This window comes from Lethenteron reissneri, chromosome 32 (genome assembly GCF_015708825.2).
Source record: "Lethenteron reissneri isolate LAM-NWPU_2019-01 chromosome 32, ASM1570882v1, whole genome shotgun sequence".
Lineage (NCBI taxonomy): Eukaryota > Metazoa > Chordata > Hyperoartia > Petromyzontiformes > Petromyzontidae > Lethenteron > Lethenteron reissneri.
This window is the reverse complement of record NC_083810.1, coordinates 3,621,713-3,641,970: the sequence shown is the minus strand read 5'-3', so window position 1 is coordinate 3,641,970 and position 20,258 is coordinate 3,621,713. Positions and strand designations below refer to the sequence as shown.

The following is a 20,258-nucleotide window of genomic DNA, read 5'->3' as shown; positions in this document are numbered from 1 at the left end:
TCAGAACAAGACCTACAACAAATCTTGGACGAGGTTGCCACAGAGAGTCAAATATGGGGCTTACGAATTAATAAAAAGAAAACAAAGGTTATGAAGGTCAGCTGAACCACAAGCGAAATAACAATCAAGCTGGGCAGCGAAAAATTGGAACAAGTACACCGATTTAAATACCTTGGTGTAATCATTGACGATCAGTTGAACCATGAAGTCGAAATCAAGAGCAGAATTGAACAAGCAAGGCAAGCATTTATTAAATGGAAAACACTCCTTGCAGACCGCAACTTGAGTACATCACTGAAACTGCGGACACTGAAATGCTACATCTGGTCAATTTTGCTGTACGGAGTAGAGACGTGGACACTGACAACAACAGCAACAAAAAGGCTCGTGCTTTCGAGATGTGGCTGTATCGAAGAATGTTGAAAATCCCATGGACAGCCAAAACCACCAATACACAAGTTCTGCAAGATATGGGCACTGACAGGCAACTGCTGAAGACCATCATTAGCAGGAAGTGTTACTACCTATACCACATTGCCCGAAACGACCACAAATACCAGCTATTAAAGCAAATCCTGGAAGGAAAAATCGAAGGGAAAAAACGACCAGGACGGCCAAAAACGACATGGCTCAGTAACATCAAAACATGGCTACAATTAACAACAGCACAAACTCTACACGCCGTGCTAGACCGGGACCAATATCATCGTGAAGTCGCACACGCCGTTAGGCAGCACTAAAGAAGAGAAGAAATTAATCTGTAAAATTTGTGGCCACGGCCGGCAGGTTTAGCCAATTCCAATTTAGATCACCCACTAAAACTATTTCACCTTTAGGGAGGCCCCCAAGAAGCTCTCTCAGTGCAGACACAGCTTCAACATCCTTCCCACTAGGCGGTCTATAGCAGCACACTACAAATATCTGTTTATTATTTGGGAGAGTTATTCTGAGAGCCAGACCTTCAAAACAAAATTTTTTTAACAAGGAGTGAGCTGGTGAACATGCAATAGTATTACGAACATAGATTGCAATTCCACCTCATTTAGACCCTCGGTCAAGCAGAAAAAGGTTGTAGTTGTCAATCGTAATCTGCTAGTCATTTACGGCAGGAGTGAGAAATGTTTTTGCTATGAAAGTCTAGTCCTGGCGGAACCAAATATAGTACCATATGTAATGCTTTTACGAGTTAAATTCCACTTCTACCACATTATACAGTACAGAGAACATTTATAGAAACATATGCACTGTAACATTGAGGGGAAAGACCAGTGATATATTTTGTCTTTTGGTACAACACGCCAAATCCCAAATGCAAAAATGTTATCTCAACTAAATGTACGTTCTTCAATCATAGAATAAGTATCTGCATAGGTGTGCTTACAAACAGCAAGAAGGTATGACTCCCATCATGCCTTGCATGAATGCCATGTGATCACCACATAGCATATGTAATGCTCTCAGCCTACTCTAGACCACCAACTCAAAAGAGCTGAAAGTGTGGGCATATTATTATTTGAGACCAACAAAAAGAACCTGAAACCCAAAATAGCAAAATGGTGAAAAGTACACTGGCTCAGATGATAAAATATTTCCTACATCCTATTGCTCATTGAATAGCTAGAATAATATCAATAACATATTTTTAGACTGAAAAGTCCAAGCTAGGGAGCTCTCAGGCACTCTGGACATTTCACCCTTGCAGTCTTGTTCTTCTTTCGTTTGGCTGATGTAGATGCAGAGCAAAAACGACAATTTCAAATTTAGGTGGTCAAGCCAGATAACCACGTCAGGAGCAGCGGAGTGTATTGCCGTGATATCTCCTTCATATTTGTGGATCGGAGCGTTGCGTCGTTATATGATGGATGGTCTGTTCTGGATGACCACAGTCGCACACTGCAGAGCTATTAACTTTCCATTTGTGCAATTGGTATCGGCATCTACTGCCATGGTTTGTGCAGTGCATGTGATTTAGGGTAGCTCATGAGCTTCGTGGAAGATCAATCTTCTGCGTTGGATCTTTCGTAAGGCAGAAGTGACAGTTGGGAAGGGTATTTCACTAGGTGGCGCTATGGGTGGCGATGTATCGCAAACACTAGGAAACGCATGGGTTCCGACCATGAATGTAGGACAAATATGAAATAACATGTAGAGTAGTGGCAGAGGTGGATCTAGAAAATGATCAGGGTGGAAGTGGGCGATTGCCCCCACCGCCCCCTCCCTTAGGTAGGTATGTGGCAAAGGGCAATCGTGGGACAGAGTGCGATGTGGAGGGACTGTCACGATTGGAGGCAACTGTGGTGTTGACAAAGTTATTCAACTAGGGGCAGACTCAGCAGGGAATGGAGATCACAGACAACAGGTGACCACCCACAGAGTGGAGTTCATTTGTGGTGCTGACATAAATCCCAGCGTCCTTGAACAGAATGTACAGAAGAAGAGACCAACATGTGAGAAAAGAGTTGTGCGAGGGCGAATCAATGAAGGATTTTAAATACAGTGTGGGTGATCTTTGTTATATCAATCCGTGATTGGATAGCGAACCAGTTGAGAATTATCTGGATTGGTGTAACGTGTCCTCACACAACAGCAGGGACAAATCTTGTACAGATTACATGCAGGCCAGCAATTTCAGTGCCTCTTACACAAAAGCTTTATGCTTATGAATTGAAAATATTCCATTTTCAGAAGTCATTACACTCTTCCAGCATAACATGAATCCTTGCCTATGCTATCCAATGTAAACAAGATATCCAGCTTACGCTAAAAAACAACTATAACAGTTTGTGCGATGGGGGAAATAAATGCAATAACTTATTCACTGTCATACACGAGGGTGATTAATGAACTGTTCACAGCGGTGAATTACAGATTTCCAAATCGGGGATTGGAGGGAATTGGATAGCAGACGTCCTTTGTACAAATGGCAGCATACCCGCGTTTGACAAAAATATTCTAACCGAGTATATTTAGCCGAGAAAGAACCTGGCTGAACCCACCGAGATAAAATAAAATATTCACGAGACAGCCCCTTGCACTGCAGAGGCAGTGGCAATACAAAACAAACGTTACATAACAAGTTGTTGTGGATTGTTTTAATGTGAAGTGTGCATGGAAGGAATGTGTAAGGACTGTAGTCCAATATTTTTTTTGTTGCAAACGTGCACGTTGTCATTCAAGTGCCGTATCCCGATAACGGTGCGATATTTAATCCTAAAGCCCATTTGAGAACGGTGTACTAGATAGACAGACCCACAACACATGGACCCATAACACATGGACCTATCCCACAATCTCCTGCCAGAAAGCCCTTGAAACTTCATGTGGCCTCAAAGTGCACCAAGTCTGTCACAGGGAATGTGGAACCATCACCTCTCCAAGTAATGACAGAAGGCAGGTGTTGTTGTTGTGTGTGTTAAATATACTGTGCTCGTATAGTTTATGTGCATATATACGATACGTTTGGGAATCTGGATGAATTGTAAGCATAGAGAGTACACTATCTATGTATTGTTTATGTGTACTCAGACTAATGATAATAATTTATGCCACTTGTTTTATTTATCTTAATCATTTTATCTCGTGGTTAAATGCAGGATGCAACAATCAATCCAACTATGAAAGAAGGCCTCACCACACTCTGTCCATCATGAAAGTCGTTTGACCAATCAGATCTGGCATTGTCGGATCAATCAGCCTCTAGCAATTGTCATGATCGCTGTGACCTTCCACGGAATATGAACCAATTGGACGCCGAGACCCTTTACAAGAGCGATTATTGTTGCCCTCCATTTTCACCTTTCATAATGAGCAGCTACATGCCATTACTGATCCTGCTCCAGGGCCAGATTCCAGCTGCTGAAAATAGAAAGCTGGCACATTTCCCAGGTTACTGTCGCATCAGATGCTGCTACGGTAGTGGCACGGTTGGTGCACTGGGCTTGCAATCTGGAGGTCGCCAGCTCAATCTCCAGGTGCGGCACTTGGAAACAGTGGTGCAAGTTTCTTAAATCCACCCCCCACCACACCCACTCGCCTATGTCCAATACACGACAGATATCATTGACAGGTTACGTGTGTTGGAGTAACGACTGGGTATCCCCACCGATTGCAGTGAGTTCTGACCCTGAATGTTGTCTGGCCAAAACAAAAATCATCCTCAATAAAGGGAATTCTGCCACTGCTCCAGAGCCCCCTCAAGTGGAGCCCCTTCTGCCAGTAGCGACGTGAGCGTGCAATTGCAGGGCTGCACCTTTACCAATTAACTTTACGAGTCCAACAAGCTTGAGAGGGCGCAAGCTCAAACGCACAAATCCAGTCTGCTTCCCTTGAGGCTTCTTCTCAAAGAAGGTTATTTTCGATGACATAACTTTTAGCGGAATGCACTTATTCCACTGCTGCAATTACCTAAGAATAGCACAGCAGCACACACTCGAGGATAAACACTTCACCAAAGTCAATGCAATTGATGCGACTACACCGCAATTTCCCTTCCTTCGGCTGGACCTCCCACAACTGACCTGCAAAGGTATGTTTATAGTGTCCCACCATTTGCACCTCTGATGAGCACGGTTGACTACGTATGGTGCGAACAAGGTTCAATTTACATACTTACCAACTTCTGGGTTCCAATATAATTTATGTTTTCGACAGCCTCTCTTTATCCTGCATACATGCCCCACCCAACACAGCGCTTCTTCATTGCTATACCTACACACGGCTTGGTCACAACTCAAAGACTGAGACCCAGCAATGGTGTTTTCGTCTCCTGTGGAATGAAACACTCATATCGACCCTGTAAAGAGAAATATTCACTTGCAAAGGGCATTGTGCATTCTTGCATTGGATGAAGAGCACCACCTGAAGTTCACAAACATCGGCTGTTCATGTTTTCTCACTTTTTTGTGATGCACGTATGCACTTTTATGGTCAATTGGCACCACTGGCATTGAACATAACGGGCCTCTTGTTTTAAATTATCTCACGAGATCCCTCTTGAGGCTCAAGTCTCATATCCAAGTGGATGCTGTGACCTTGGTTGTTTGGTAATTGCCTTTTTGAATAGTTTTGTGCTTTTATGAGGAAACCAGAGTGCCTGGAGAAATCCCACATATATATATATTTTTTTTTATCACGATTATGTTATCCAGCAACAACCTCACCGAGATTCTTTATCAGGAGGGTCCTGTCAAGTTTTTCACAGGAGGGAGGCAATGCTGCTGCGGATAATCCCATATGAGTAATTTGGAGGCAAATTTTCAGCGTTGGGATGTTTGAATGGGTTAGTTAGGAACGCCATGATGGCAAGATGTTCATACGTTGCCTGGTATACAGGAAGACATAGGTTCGATCTTGACCCTGATGATGCCTGTATATTTGGAGTTTTCATGTTTTCCCCGTGGTCATATGGATTTTGAAAAAGAGCTATACTGTATAGCTCAGTGGGCCTTACTCTGTAAAATAAAAAATAGTTTAGTTTAGATACATACGAGGGGACTCCACTCAAAGTTTCCTCACAGTTCAGTGACCTAGTTGCTGTACTACCTCAGAGGCACCTCGCTGCTGTGCTGTAGGCAAGTGATATCCGCATCATCGGCCCACCCTCCCTCAGGACCAAAGATATACCGAATCTCTGGTGTAAAATAGATAATATTTGCAAAAGCATAAGTTGCGTCGGGGAAATGGGTATTTGAATGTTTGACAAATGATCACAAACTCTTGCAGGCAAACAATTCCTGAATGGTTATCTAGAAATTCAGCAAAGTTTGTGCTTGTGTTTTTATAATAAAGGCCCATCTGCAGATGAGTACAAGAAAATGTTTTATCCAATACTGTATGTACACTGTCGTAGTGACTTTCCATCAAGTCCTGAAGGGGGAAAGCACTTTCAGAGAGTCCGAGTGTCGTGTGTCCCAGTTACGTAAAGACCACTTGCTGCTGGTTTACGCGGTAAACAACTTTCATCTGAATATAGCCACTGACCCGAGAAAAGGGTAGGAAGAAAACAGATTACAGTCGAGCGTGGACGAAATTGAGATGGCAGATACAGAGACAAGTCGGTTATAGGAAGAGCAAATTAGTAATGTCTTCAGCCCGGGTTTGAACAGGTTAGAGGAGGCCACCAGCCCAGATGACCAGGGGAAGGGATTTCCAAACTAAAGGGACAGCCGTTGCGTGAGCAATGCAACAACTGTCCCTTTTAGAACTCTCGTCATTTGCGGGGAAGGGTTTCTAGCTCTGAGGTATAAAACTCCAGGACAAAGCTCAGGAAGAAGAATATCTCACCATAGCGGAATAAATGAGCATTATTATGTTACGGATAAAAACGATGAAAACAGAATCATGAATACAATTGGTATTCGCGCCATTTTTGTGACGCAGACAAGACCACAATACTTTTAGGTAATAACTCCACAGTATTAATCAGGGCGGCCGCTGGCCTCGAACCGTGAAACTCTCCAACACATGATAAGCACGTTACCGCTCGGCCATATCACTGCCCCGGGAAGAGGATGACATTATGAACTAAACTAAACTATTTATTTTACCAGGTAATGCCCACAGAGCTAAATAGCTATTTTTCAGAAGTGACGTGGCCATAAATGAAAGCTCAACGACGGGGCTTATCACGTGCACATTTATAGCAGCCAAATACTCGAAACACAGGTTTATTCTAAATGTTTAGGGAAAAAACCAGAGACCCCGGAGAAAAATCCACATGAACATGCAAACTCCGAATATACAGGTGGGGATCGGACCCACGACCTCCTGTTTACCAGGCCAGGCAGTTAACATCTTGCCACCATGACATTGCAGGACTGCACCTTTGCCTTTCATGAAGTCACGTGCACTGTTTGTAAGTAACCTCGGTGGTTTTGCAGGTGGAACAGATGAGTGGGGCTCGTTTAAATGTGGAGGGAAAAAACCGCAGGACCCGGAGAAAAATCTACACAACCAAGGGGAGAACATGCAAACTCCAAATAAACAAGCGTCAGGGTCTGGATCGAACCCACGACCTCCTGTATAGCTAGGCAAGGTAGTGAACATCTCGCCACTGTGGAACAGCAGAACAGGTGTGCGTGTGTGTGAGGCTGGGTAGGGTATGGATGATGCCCACCCACCTTGGACCACAGCGGCTGGAGCAGGCACACGAGTTCGGCGTCGCACAGTGCACCCTCGTAGCTGCGCTTCGCCACGTGCACCTGGGCACGGTTGCTGAGCAGCAGGTGGTCGTGGGGCACTGCAAATCGTGCGCAGCACAGGCACAGCGGCTCCAGCTCATTCCACGTGTGGCAGCACAACTCCTTGACTGTCGCCTCTCAATGTTACACTCATTGGCTCTAATGTGTTAGTTTGGGGGTCGTACCGCATGCTATTCGGCACGATGTCCAACATTTCTCTCCCTGTGCTGGAGGCGCTTCTGCGGGAATGATATTCAGGAATCGGTAGGTTCCGAAAGAAGCTCGCAACACGTGCAGCGAAACGCCAGACATCATCGGACATCATGCGGAACAAGACACGGTACAGCCCAAAAACAGCAGTAATAACACTTGTGCCTCGCACTGCAAGAAGGGCCTCAATTCGATTCCCGACTCGAACACATTTCTGAGTGGATTTTATAAGTTCACCCATGAGCTTCCTCTGGGTTCCCAGATTTGTATGTTTGTATGTTGGACTAGCCAAATGTCCTAACAAAAACCATAACATTTCATTGGTATTGGCTAAACATCCGAATGCTCAAAAAGTACCTAAAAATTACTAATTAGAGATTGCACATAGCAAAATCTCCCCCGACTGTGAAAACTTGACAGGACTGCTCTAAAACAGTGGTACTCAGTGAGGCTTTACTTGGTAAACAAACACAAACATAAATTACTTGATTATTTCAAGAACTGGGTAAGGCGTATGATTTGTTGCTGTTTGTTGTATCCTTTCCTTAATCAGCAGATGAAATAAACCCATTGATTCCCATGAAACAACATTGGCTCTTGTGCATCGGTGACCTGAATAACATCGACGACAATCAACATGCAATGCCGTTGCGGCATCATTAACGAGAAACACAGGCAGCCAGCGGTTTGTCCACTTGATCACCACTATTGACTTACCATGGTTCAGAATTGTACACACATTTGATACACACACGACACATTGACTGCAATGTTGACCAGTAACATCCGGCCACGTGGTGTTTTGGCAGAGTGCTCAACCCCAAATCGAAACACCACGAGTCAAAATCCCACTTGAGCATCGATTCTGCTAAGCATCCCTGGTGTACCACTTCATTAGACGATAAGTCCTCAGTGATAACAATCAGTGACTCAAATTCTTAAAATGGGACCAGTGAAGTTTTGCAGTTAAGTAAACCACTACTGCCACAAATTCACTTGAAAAGCCTATTTCTATTCTCATGGACCATGAAAATCGGTTAGCAATGGGTAATTAAGAATCAAGTAGTGCTCAGCGATGAGACAACATAGCCATATCTGTCATTAAAACCATACATCAATACACACATGCTCATCCATGCAACGCCATGCTGAATGCCCAACATGTATTACATTTTCTTGGTTCTTTCGGTAAAGTCACGTAGAAGGGAAGTAATAAAATAATAAAAATAAAACATAATAAAATAATTCTCACGACGTTTCGGCCACAACGCAAGCAGCATAATACTTTTTGGGCAAATCCCATTTACGACAGTACTCCCCCCTCAGATGAGCATCAAGCCACTGTGGTATTGGCCTATCAGAATAGGCTCACACATCCGATTAGCACGGTTGGCTACGTACGGTGCAAAATAAATTCAACATACATACATAGCTGACCTCCATGAACGGATTCATTTCCCAAATAGAGTGGTTGATTTCCTGAGTGAACTTAACAGCCAAATGGGTTGCCTCCAGCCAAGGTGGATAACTAATGTGACTTCCCTATCCACTCTCCATCAACCAGCACTGGCCAGCACGGTGAAGTATGGTCATATAACCCTCACAACTGGCAGCGCTGTTGAAGTCTCCACCTAACAATAGATTGACAAACGGCTGTAATTGTTTAAAATTATTATAAAGTACCTTTATAGATACTCTTTGGTTCTTTCGGTAAAGTCACGTATGTATAAGATGAAATAGATCACGACGTTTCGGGCGCAACACAAGCGTCCGTCATCAGGTGCTTTCCCACCTGATGACGGACGCTTGTGTTGCGCCCGAAACGTCGTGATCTATTTTATTTTATTTTCTACCTATGTGACTTTACCGAAAGAACCAAAGAGTATGGATTCCTGCAGTCACGAAAGCTTCAAATCACCTTTATAGATATAAAAAAAAATCTACCTTCCATTTGCACCAGTGAGAACACAGAACAGCATTTAAACAGAGCAAACTACAGCTTTAAATAACCAGATAAGAGCTTAAAATCTGCCACAATGAAGTGAAAACTTTCTACGGAACTTGTATGGGTGAGCTGCAAGGCACAAAGACTCGATGCAATGAACGAGAACTCCATTCCGTCTCTCCACACACACATTAAGTACTGCAGATATAATTATATTTGTTTTATCCATGATGCCCGTGACAGCGCATAATGAGTCTGTTTACGGGATTTATTTTTGCGTGCAATGGGGTCCGAGAAGTTTTAGAGTGGACTCTTGCCAATAACATCTGATCATTCAACAGCAACGCATCGGTCACTGTTCATGAGCAGGTTCTGGGTAAATTGTTGCATCGCAGGATCGTTAGAGGTAGCAGTGGCTTAGGGGAAGGCCTTCATCCAGCAGTGGAATGATCGCGACTGATGATGATTACGAATGTGTTTAACAAAGGAAGTAATTCTCGATTTAAAGCTTTCGTGACTGCAGGGATTCATCATCTTCTTGGTTCTTTCGGTAAAGTCAGGTAGAAGGGAAATAATAAAATAATAAAAATAAAACTTCATTAAATAAAATTCTCACGACGTTTCCGCCACAACGCAAGTAGGTGAAGAACAGGGCTGTCGGAAAGACAGCGTCCGAATGAACACCACCAAGCTTGGCAGCGTATATTTAAGCTGGGTTAGAGGAGGAGAGCGCCTTGACAAAGAAATTTACATATCAACAGAGGAATTTAGCATGTTTATGGAAAATGCAGATATGGGATTAGTCACTACTTGTGGAATGTGTAGGTGGTGGGGGGGGGGTCTCCAAGTCATATTATGCTCGTGTATTATGTAGGATTAGCAAACCACCACGTGGTGGTTTGGCTGCTGCAGCTCCTTACTATTAAAATTTCCCTCCATTTATTACTGCTAATCCTACTTCCTCCCTTTATGACTGCTTGATTGATTGCTTCTGTGAGCAGGTGCCTTTTATACAGGTAAAAGCTGAGATTAGGAGCACTCCCTTTAAAAGTGTGCTCCTAATATCAGCTCGTTACTTGTATAAATAACACCTGGGAGCCAGAAATCTTTCTGATTAAGAGGGGGTCAAATACGTATTTCCCTCATTAAAATGCAAATCAATTTATAACATTTTTGACATGCGTTTTTCTAGATTTTTTTGTTGTTATCCTGTCTCTCACTGTTCAAATAAACCTACCATTAAAATTATAGACTGATCATTTTTTTGTCAGTGGGCAAACGTACAAAATCAGCAGGGGATCAAATACTTTTTTCCCTCACTGTATACAGTCTTCATCGCCGTCGTCACTATATAGTCAGCCAGCTATATAGTTGTATGTCGCCGACATCGCTGTATGGATGGCTAAGCTATAAGTCAGTCAACGCTTATGTTACTCTGTGATCCTATCGTTAAAGTATTAAGAAATAAATAAGAAACCCTCTACAGTCGTGTCTCTCAAGTCGTCTCAATACACTAGCACTACCCCCCCCCCCCCACCAAACTAGAGGTTAAAGGTGAGATTGACAATGGTCACCCGCCATGTAATGCCGATCACTGAGTCCCACACATTGGCCATGCCAAAATTCGAGAGCGCTCCGAATATTAAACTTGCATCGCATATTCAAGGCCGACGATCGAAACGATCGATGTCCCCAAGTGATGCTTTGAACACCAAGTGCAATCAATAATTTAGGTTATTTTACAATGCCCTCATATCCCATAAATTTCTTTCTCATAAATATCTTATGAAGACCACATCAGTATTTTATTGTACAAACTGAAGTGAAATGATCAATGTCCTTTCGTTTCTGCAAGCGATATTTGCTTTGCTACATGTCTTCTCGTTTGGAGAGTTGTTTCTTATGTACGTACGTCGAACTTCTTTTGCGCCGTACCTTGTCAACTGTGCTAATCGAACTGACTGCGCAATTAAATTACGCAGGCATTCGTGCTGTGATCAAGAGGACCAAAATGTCATGTTCGCACGCTGCAGCTCACAGCGAGGTCACCAGCCAGCCTTCCTTTTTTGCGCATCTCTATCTGATACGGTCGACCCAGAACAAGACCAATAAATAACAGTCATGAAAGATGCCAAATCGAAAAAAATACAAAAAATATATGCTTGAAAGAACCAATTATTGTATTGTTTTCATTTATTGTTTAATTCCCAAAGAGTTACATAATCAGTTATATCCGACCCACATTTGGTTTCAATATCCTATCAAAAAGTGGATAAATTACAAACGCAAGATTAAATGAGCAAGTAGGACGACCCTTGAAGACAAATTAAATATGTGCATTTACTTCCGAGCGACCCTCTTAATTCACCATCTCCTATCCTAGTTTTTCCAGTAATAATACATAAGGCTCAACAATAGTCACGGCTCTGGCACCTCAACTGGGGCAGAGCACAACTGTTATGGTTACCTCACAGGTTCATTGTCGGTCAGAATTTAACCATTACAAAGGTTTGGTAATAAAAAAAACAATATTCGATTTTTGCTGTACGTTTTGGTGATGTTTAAGTGTGATGGTGTAAATATCTATCTTCTCTTATTAGTATACATTATTATAGTAGTAATTTATTACAAAAATCATATTATTTCAGTCACCGATTACTCCGGAGATTGTTCATCAAGGGGGCACACGTAATAGACAACAAAAGAATAGTCGATTGAGATTTTTTGTTAATAGAATTGACCAATCCGCCCAGCTCTACAGCCAATAAACCTGCTACTTCAGGGCACTGCTTCCCTGACACCATGCCGACTCAATGAGTCACAACACCGCTTCCTTGAAAGCAGCTTTGTGTGCTGCCCAAGCGGTGGCTGGATTCCTGAATACGACACGGCAGCGTTGGCAGTGAAATATCTTTATAAGCAAAATGCCTCTAGGTACGGAAAATAATTTACGGTGGCTTCATGCCACGGTGCTCAAATTACAATCGAAAGGTCATGATTTTACATGCCCAGCCTCGAATGACCCTTGCCCATAATTCCTCCAAGGTCAAAGACGACCACTTGTGCGAAGTCAACAGTGGTTGACCTCAGAGGGAGAGACTGGCCCCTATTCTAGGAATGTGAAATTTCTCGTAACTGGCTCAGGGCTGCTCATAAAAGATGAGCACTTATCCAACGAATTGTTCAGAGGACACCAATTGTCACTTGGGTGCTGCAGATGGGTAAGAAGGAAATTAGACCTCCAAGGAATATAATGGTGGCAGAGGACAGCCAATACTTTTCACAGTGGGACTGTCCCCAACCGGGAGTGTCAAGTAACTTACGCACACATTCGTGGAGCCAATCAGAGGCTGTTCTGTGCTTTGGGGTTGACCACTCTAACCCCATGACACATTGCCAAAGGACATGCCACATCTGTATACAAAAGTTGAATATACAAAAAAGACGAGAAACTAGGTTTAAAGTCACCCGAAACCTTGTCTCCCGAGGCAGCCTTCAGCATATAATGTTATATAATGCACATGACCTTGGGCCGAGCTCCACCACAAGTCCTATTTTTTTTAATGACATCTCACCATGGGGGCATAAGCACCTCTCCCTATACCTCTTATAACTAGCTATAGTCCTCTGACAAATCCCTAATATCCACATGTAAATTTAATCTAAATTCTCTTGGCTGACGCTCCTTTCATCGTTCCGTCACCTCAGACTGGAACTTCCTTTCGCTCAGTACCTGTTACACCGACACCCTCCCACGGTTCTCTTCTCATCTTAGGGCACTGCCGTGGCGAGATGTTAACTACCTCACCTGGTATACAGGTGGTCGTAATTTCAATCCCAACCCTGAGGCTTGAATATTTGGAGTTTGCGTGTTCTCTCGCTTCGTGGTCATGTGGATTTTTATCCGGGTCCTCTAGTTGTTCCCTCCATACTTAGAATCAACATGTGTTTAGAGTATTTGGCTGCTATACATTTCCACATGATAAGCCACTTTGTTGAGCTATCATTTGCGGCCAGGTCACTTCTGAAAAAGAGCTATATAGCTCAGTGGTACTTACCTGGTAAAATAAAATAAAAAGTTAAGTTAAAACCTTCCTCTTGCCGGTTTTCAAAGGCAGTACCACAGGCCGTACTGTGGTATAGTACCTGGTAGAGTCTCTGGGAAACTTGCAGTCCCCTAAATATATTCCTACACCTTTGTCTCTCCATCCCCATTGCTCTTCTCCTGCCCTTTATATTTGTATATGCTTATAACAAGTTGGCCGATGGATCCTCTGGAATAAAAGGCTAACGAGAGAAGAGCCTTAGAAGCCATCGGGTTGTCCTACACAAATGGACGAATGTAAATTTCAACTTAGCGACCACATAACTACTTGGCTGCCTTTTGCTGCTGCTGCTGTTATGGAAGTACAGCCATCATGTGGGCCATCATGTGAAGCCACGCATTTAAATGAAGAGTGCCCTCAATTCATAACTTGTGGGAGTGTTTCACCTACTACTTCTGAACTTTGTCCTTAAGGGAGGAAATCAACTTAATAATGTTACGCACCTCCGATTAGCACGGTTGGCTACGTACGGTGCGAAAGAAGTTCAACATACAAAATCATAATCAGAATATTTATTTATCCTGGAGGAATCCGATGAGCTATGAAGCTCTTTTTCACAAATGTCCAGTAGGGCTGGTCAGGACGTAACAAAAAACAACACAAAAACACGATAGGTGTGCAAAATATACAAAAGGTCAACAAATTACAAAAAAACATATACAAATTAAACGAAAGTATTTTTTTATTTCCAGGTAAAGCCCACTGACCTTTTAGCTTATTTTGCAGAAGCGACATGGCCACAAACAATAGCTCAACAAAAGTGGCTTATCATGTGGAAATGTAATGCAGCAAAATAATCTAAATAATCTCAATGCATGTTTCTAAATGTGGAGGGAAAAACTGCAGGACCCGGAGAAAAAAATCCATGCGACCACAGGGAGAACCTGCATACATTCCCTTGGTGAAAGTCTCTCATGCTGCTCTCTTTCCGATAAGTAAGAGCATACTCTTGGGTCTTTTGGTAAAGTCACGTAGATAGGTTCAAAGAAAATAACAAAAAATAGCAAAAAACTACGACGTTTCGATCGCGATGCGGTCGTCTTCAGGAAAAGGGGGGTTAGCTTCCAAAGCAGACTTTATAAGGGTTTGGAAATAGGGTTAGCCCAATTGTCAGCAGCCAATGATAATGTAAATGCTGGGCAGCCAACCCGACGGTGGTTCGTTTTCCACCAATGAAAGGGCTGCCAGGTGAAAGTTCGTATGTTAAAGAGAGATTAGCATGGTAATGGAAGATCGCAGAGCCGCAACCAAGAGGTTGGCGCGCGAAGTGACTGTGAAAGCGCAAGTTTGAAATGGGCGTAAAGCACAACTAACATCGGAAGGTGGTAGGGTGGGAACATCATAGCCAATTATGTCCTTCCAATGATTGCTCAGCTTGTACTCATCTTATCAGTTTAAATTGTGTTTGTATATGTAGGGCTGTTACAGAGGGGCTGTTTGTGTAGGGCTGTTTGCATAGGAGCTAACGGATAACAAACACAGTGGGCGGGGACTCCGTGAGCACACGGGGTGGTGCCCGCAACGACGTCCGCACTGGACGGCGTGAGGGGGGTTTCGATCCTCTAGGGGGGTATAAAAAGGGATGAGCCAGAGAGCTCGGGGCTCAGTCTTAGTGTAGTTAAGGGAAGACGGAAGACCGGCCAGATAGGCCCTGGACTCCCCCTGGGACGCCGCCCTTGTAAGGGCAGCGCAGGCTGGAGCCAGTGGCGTGGTCCCGGAACCAGAGTTAGACCTCTGGGATTCCGGGTACCGTAGCCCGACTGACCAGTGTCGGGCCAGACAGCCTCCCCTAGCCCGTTAGCGGAGGACTCGGCTAGGAAGGCTAGCTAGGGGTGAATTTCCAGTTATACGGGTGAGGGGGCCGATACATCCCTCCAGTGCTGTAAGACATTGTGCAAATAAATACGTGTGCCTTACCACGTTGTCCACGCGTCTTCAAGAGTACTTCATCTGGCGTCAGAAGAACTAAGAACATGGACACGCGCCAATCAGCTCGAGCCAAAGTACAGCAAACGGAAGACGCCGCCGAAATTGTTGAGCCCGAGATGGCTCAACTAGACAACGTGCAGCCGGGGCCGGACGCGTTCTTACCGGAGCGTCGGCATGAAGAGGAGCCGCGGACAGACGACCTGAGGCTGGCTCACGAGAGGCTGGCTGAACTGCTCTACGCCGCTGCCGCCACGCTGGAAAACATCACACGGCTGGGGGCTGGTGGTCCACCGCGGGGCGAGGGGAGCCGGCGTCCGGAGCGCCTTCCCGCCATTTCTGAAGATTCAAACTTTGAATTTCCCACCATCGACGCGGCAACCGCTAAGGGCGTGGCCGACCTCAACCTTGGGTCCGACATCGGCCGCGCTGGGGCTGCCGCGTCAACGACGGAGGAGGGCGCGTCATCAAGGCTGCGACAGGCGATACCATCTGCCGTTCGCGCCGAGACACAGCCGAGTCGGGGAGACAGCAGCCCACGGGACTCCACGGCAACCGCTGCGCTGCACCAAAGGCTGCCCCCGCTTAAAGAATTCGTGGGCGCAGAGGGCGACTGGGGCGGCTTCCAAAGACGCTTCCTCGCCCACCAAGAAATGGCCAAATGGACAGACGCTGAAGCTCTCAGCGCGCTGCCGGCGCTCCTCGACGGCGACGCGCTCGCCGCCCTAACATCGGCGCCGAAGGAGAGGCGCTCTACGCTGCCGATGGCGCTGCAGCTGCTGGCCGGAGTCTACGGGCCTTCCGCGGAGTGTAGGCAGCAGTTCTACGACCGCCAGCGGGGCGCGAAGGAGTCGCCGCTGGCTTACAGAACAAGCCTCCTGGCGTTGGCCAAGACAGCCTTTCCTCGCATGGACGAGGACGGGGTCGACGCCATGGTAACTGAGAAAATCCTCCTGCTAGCAGACGACCTGGACATCGCCGTCGTGGCACAGGAGGATACTGAGATGACTTCTCTACAAGCGGCGCGACTCCTCCACGCCAACTTGCTGTCGCAGCGGCGGAAGGCCAGCAGGGCAGCGGCTGGGCGTGCGGTGGCGGCAGCCACCCTTCCGGCGGAGGAGGTCTTCGCCGTCAACCATCGTCGGCAGCAGGGGACGAGAGCGCGGCCGGCCCGGGATGGGTCGAGCCGCTTCGACCGTCCGTCATCGCCGCCGCCGCTTCCGCGCTGCTTCAACTGCGGCGTCCGGGGCCATGTCGCCTCGGGGTGCCGCTCTCCCCGACAGCGTGGGACGACGCCTCGCCAGGACGCCGGGCCTCCTCCTCCTCCCAAGCTCCATCAGCATGATCCGGCGAGTCGCGACACCACACATGTTTGGCCAACACACACACCTGTCGCACACTCTCGCATCGCATCGAATGGGGGGACGACGTCGCATCGCGACGGGCCGGCGCGTACCACTGTGGGGACTCGAATTGAGCCCGGGCAGTGGTCCGCGTTGGCCCATCGCGTTGTGGCCGCATCGTCAGGGTCGTCGGCCGTCGTGGGACTTATTGACGGGGTTGAGGTACGCATCCTGGTTGACACGGGGGCATCGGCGACCATTATTTCCGAATTGATTTACAACATTTTGCCTGTCCAAAGCCGTCCCTTACTACCAGTTAATGTCCCATTCTATGCGGCGAATGGGGGCTCCCTTGGTATTATTGGACAAATTCGAGCGCAAATTTGTATCGGGGATATCAAATTATCAGGCCCGATTTTTGTCTCCTCCTCACTGGCGGTTCCGTGCCTGCTGGGGACAGACTTCTTGGGTAAAATGCCGATCCGTATTTTAATAGACCAGGGATGTATTGAGCTCCCGTCGGGACGGCGCATGGCGTTTTTACCCTCCCCTTCGGTGATTCGGACGGCGTTCGTAACTATACCAGCGTCCGTCGTCGAAACCGTTCGTGTGCCGCCGGGGGCTCAGATGTTAGTACCTCTAAAACTTCGTCGGCCCTTCGCAGAGGGTATCGGGGCCCAGGGGATCCTGTTGGGACCGTCTAGGGCCGGGGTTAGTGGACCGCATTTGATTCCGGCCCTGACCGTTGTGAGGGGAGATGGGGACCCTTTCATCGCGGTCCTCAATGTGGGATCGCAACCTGTTGTTGTTCCTCGAGGGACGGTGCTTGCGCACGCGACGCCGATGCCCTGCGAGGAACCGGTTGCGAATCACGTCGGCACCGCCACCCGACTGCACCCACATTCGGACAGCGATGACGGGTGGCTCGACGCGCTTTGTGCGGGATCGACGGACCTGTCAAATTCAGAGCGCAAACAGCTTAGAGCACTACTGCAGGAATTTTCCGACGTTTTTAGTCGGAATAAATATGATTTGGGTTGCACTCACCTGCTGCGTCACCATATTGACACGGGTGACAGCGCGCCAATTCGCCAAAATCCGTTTCGGTTGAGTCCCGCCGAAAAGGACCATGTCAAATTGGCTGTGGATGACATGTTAGCCGCCGACATTATTTCTCCCTCTACCAGCCCTTGGGGAGCACCGATCGTCCTGGTTAAAAAGCAGGACGGCTCGTTGCGGTTTTGCGTTGATTTTCGGCGCCTTAACAAAATCTCGGTTGCCGACGCATACCCGCTCCCACGGATGGACGAATCGCTGGACGCCTTGGCGGGAGCGCGATTCTTCTCCACGCTGGATTTACTTTCGGGATTCTGGCAGCTTCCTCTGGATGATGAATCGAAACCTAAAACTGCTTTCCGTACACCGCACGGCCTGTTCCAATTCAACCGGTTGCCGATGGGCTTACACTCAGCGCCGGCAACCTTCCAACGTTTGATGGAATTGGTTTTGGCTGGATTGCAATGGGAGTCGTGCCTGATTTATTTGGATGATGTTATTGTCTTCGCTAAAACTTTTGACGAACATCTCCAGAGGTTGCGGGCGGTTTTCCTAAAGATGCGGGCTGCTAATTTGAAGTTCAAACCCCAAAAGTGTCATTTGTTACGCGATTCCGTGCATTATTTGGGGCACATCGTAGGGCGCTCGGGTATTGCTACCGATCCCGCCAAAACGCAGTGTGTCAGCTCCTAGCCAACTCCCACCACGGTGGGAGAGGTCAGGAGTTTCGTCGGCTTCGCGTCATATTACAGACGGTTCGTCGCCGACTTTGCAACAATTGCCAAACCCCTACACGCATTAACATCAAAGGGGGTTCGGTTCCACTGGGGTCAAGAGGAGGAGGCTGCTTTTTGCTCCCTTCGGGACGCCTTGGTAAAAGCTCCTCCCTTGATCTACCCTGATTTTTCAAAGCCGTTCCTGCTCGACACCGATGCGAGCAACACGGGTATTGGGGGCGTGCTTTCCCAGGTGGTTGACGGCGTCGAACGGGTGGTTGCGTACGGCAGTCGGGTGTTGTCTCAAGCAGAGCAAAGATATTGTGTTACCCGCAGAGAACTGTTGGCAATTGTCTATTTCATCCAACAGTATCGCCCATATCTGTACGGTCGGCGTTTCACCGTCCGCACAGATCATGCGGCACTGCAGTACGCCCTGCGAGTTCAACAGCCATCGGGACAATTGTCCCGATGGTTGGAGATCCTCCAGGATTTTGATTTTGACACCACATACCGTAAGGGCGTCCGCCACACCAACGCAGACGCTCTGTCGCGCATGCCAACCACCTCGGAATGCGCGTGCCTCCTGGGGTCGGGACGTTGCAAACCAGCAGGGGACGGGTCGGTTCCGGGCCTTGCGGCTGCCGCCGACGGCGGGACAGTTGTTCTGAATTCCATTGAACAACAAGGGAAAGATTCCCTGCTGGGTTTGCACATCCAGGAATGGGGGCGCCTCCAGATGGAGGATACCTCCCTCCTCGCGTTGCGTCGTCGCGCCGGGGAGGCAGGGCGGGGATCGGGTGATGCCGACGCATGGGAAATGCACGCGGGGTTGCTGTTGCACTGGGACGGGAAATCCCACCGACACCGGCTGGTGGTCCCTTCGGGCTTACGGGGTAGGGTGGTGTGGGCTGCTCATGAGCGCCTCCTCCACCTGGGTACCCAAAAGACCCTCGCCTTGCTCCAGCGTGATTTCTTTTGGCAAGGAATGACAAGGGATGTCTCTGATCTGTTGGCTTCATGCCCGCGGTGTGCACAGCGAAAACCACCAGCGCGAGAATCTAACCCGCCCTTGCAGTCTATCAGGGTCTCCAGAGTAAACGAACTTGTCGCGCTGGATATTCTGGGCCCATTCCCCGCCACCCCTAGGGGAAACAGATACTTGTTAACCGGGGTCGAGTATTTTACGCGCTGGCCTATGGCCTGGCCCCTGGCCAATCAGTCGGCAGCAGCCATCGTCGACGCCTTTGTCCAAGGCTATGTCATGGACAAAGGTGCCCCGGAGCGGCTGCTGACCGACCAGGGTAGAAATTTTTCCGGAAAACTCCTCCAACAGGTTTGTGAGCTCCTAGGAACGAAAAAGATTCGTACTTCCCCCTATCACCCGCAAACTGACGGGATGGTCGAGCGTCTGCATCGTACCATCTCGTCTATGTTATCACAGCAGGTTTCGGACTCACAGACGGATTGGGACTTGAAAATCCAAGGGGTCTTGGCAGCATACAGATTGGCCCCCCATGCTGCAACGGGATTTTCGCCATTCTTCCTCATGTATGGGCGCGACCCTGACCCACCCATTCGGGCGCAGCTGCAGATCCCCACACCACTGGGTAAAACTAAATTAATTGACCATGTCAAATTCAACCTTGAAAAATTGACGGAGGCACGGGATGCTGCCATGTTAAATTCGGAACAGCGTCAAAAAGCTAACGAGCGCCTCAGACTGGGTCGCGCGCACGTGCTGCAGTGGAAGCCGGGGGACAGAGCATGGCTGCACT

At 47.2% G+C, this 20,258-nt stretch overlaps 1 protein-coding gene across 1 annotated transcript in view; it reads right to left on the bottom strand.

Moving 5' to 3' along the window:
• LOC133349903 (LON peptidase N-terminal domain and RING finger protein 1-like) overlaps positions 1 to 20,258 on the bottom strand; it is a 101,300-nt gene that overhangs the window by 50,043 nt on the left and 30,999 nt on the right. Inside the window, exon 2 of the mRNA XM_061563757.1 lies at positions 7,119 to 7,237. Coding sequence (XP_061419741.1) covers positions 7,119 to 7,237 — 119 coding nt within the window. The remainder of the gene's footprint in view (positions 1 to 7,118; positions 7,238 to 20,258) is intronic.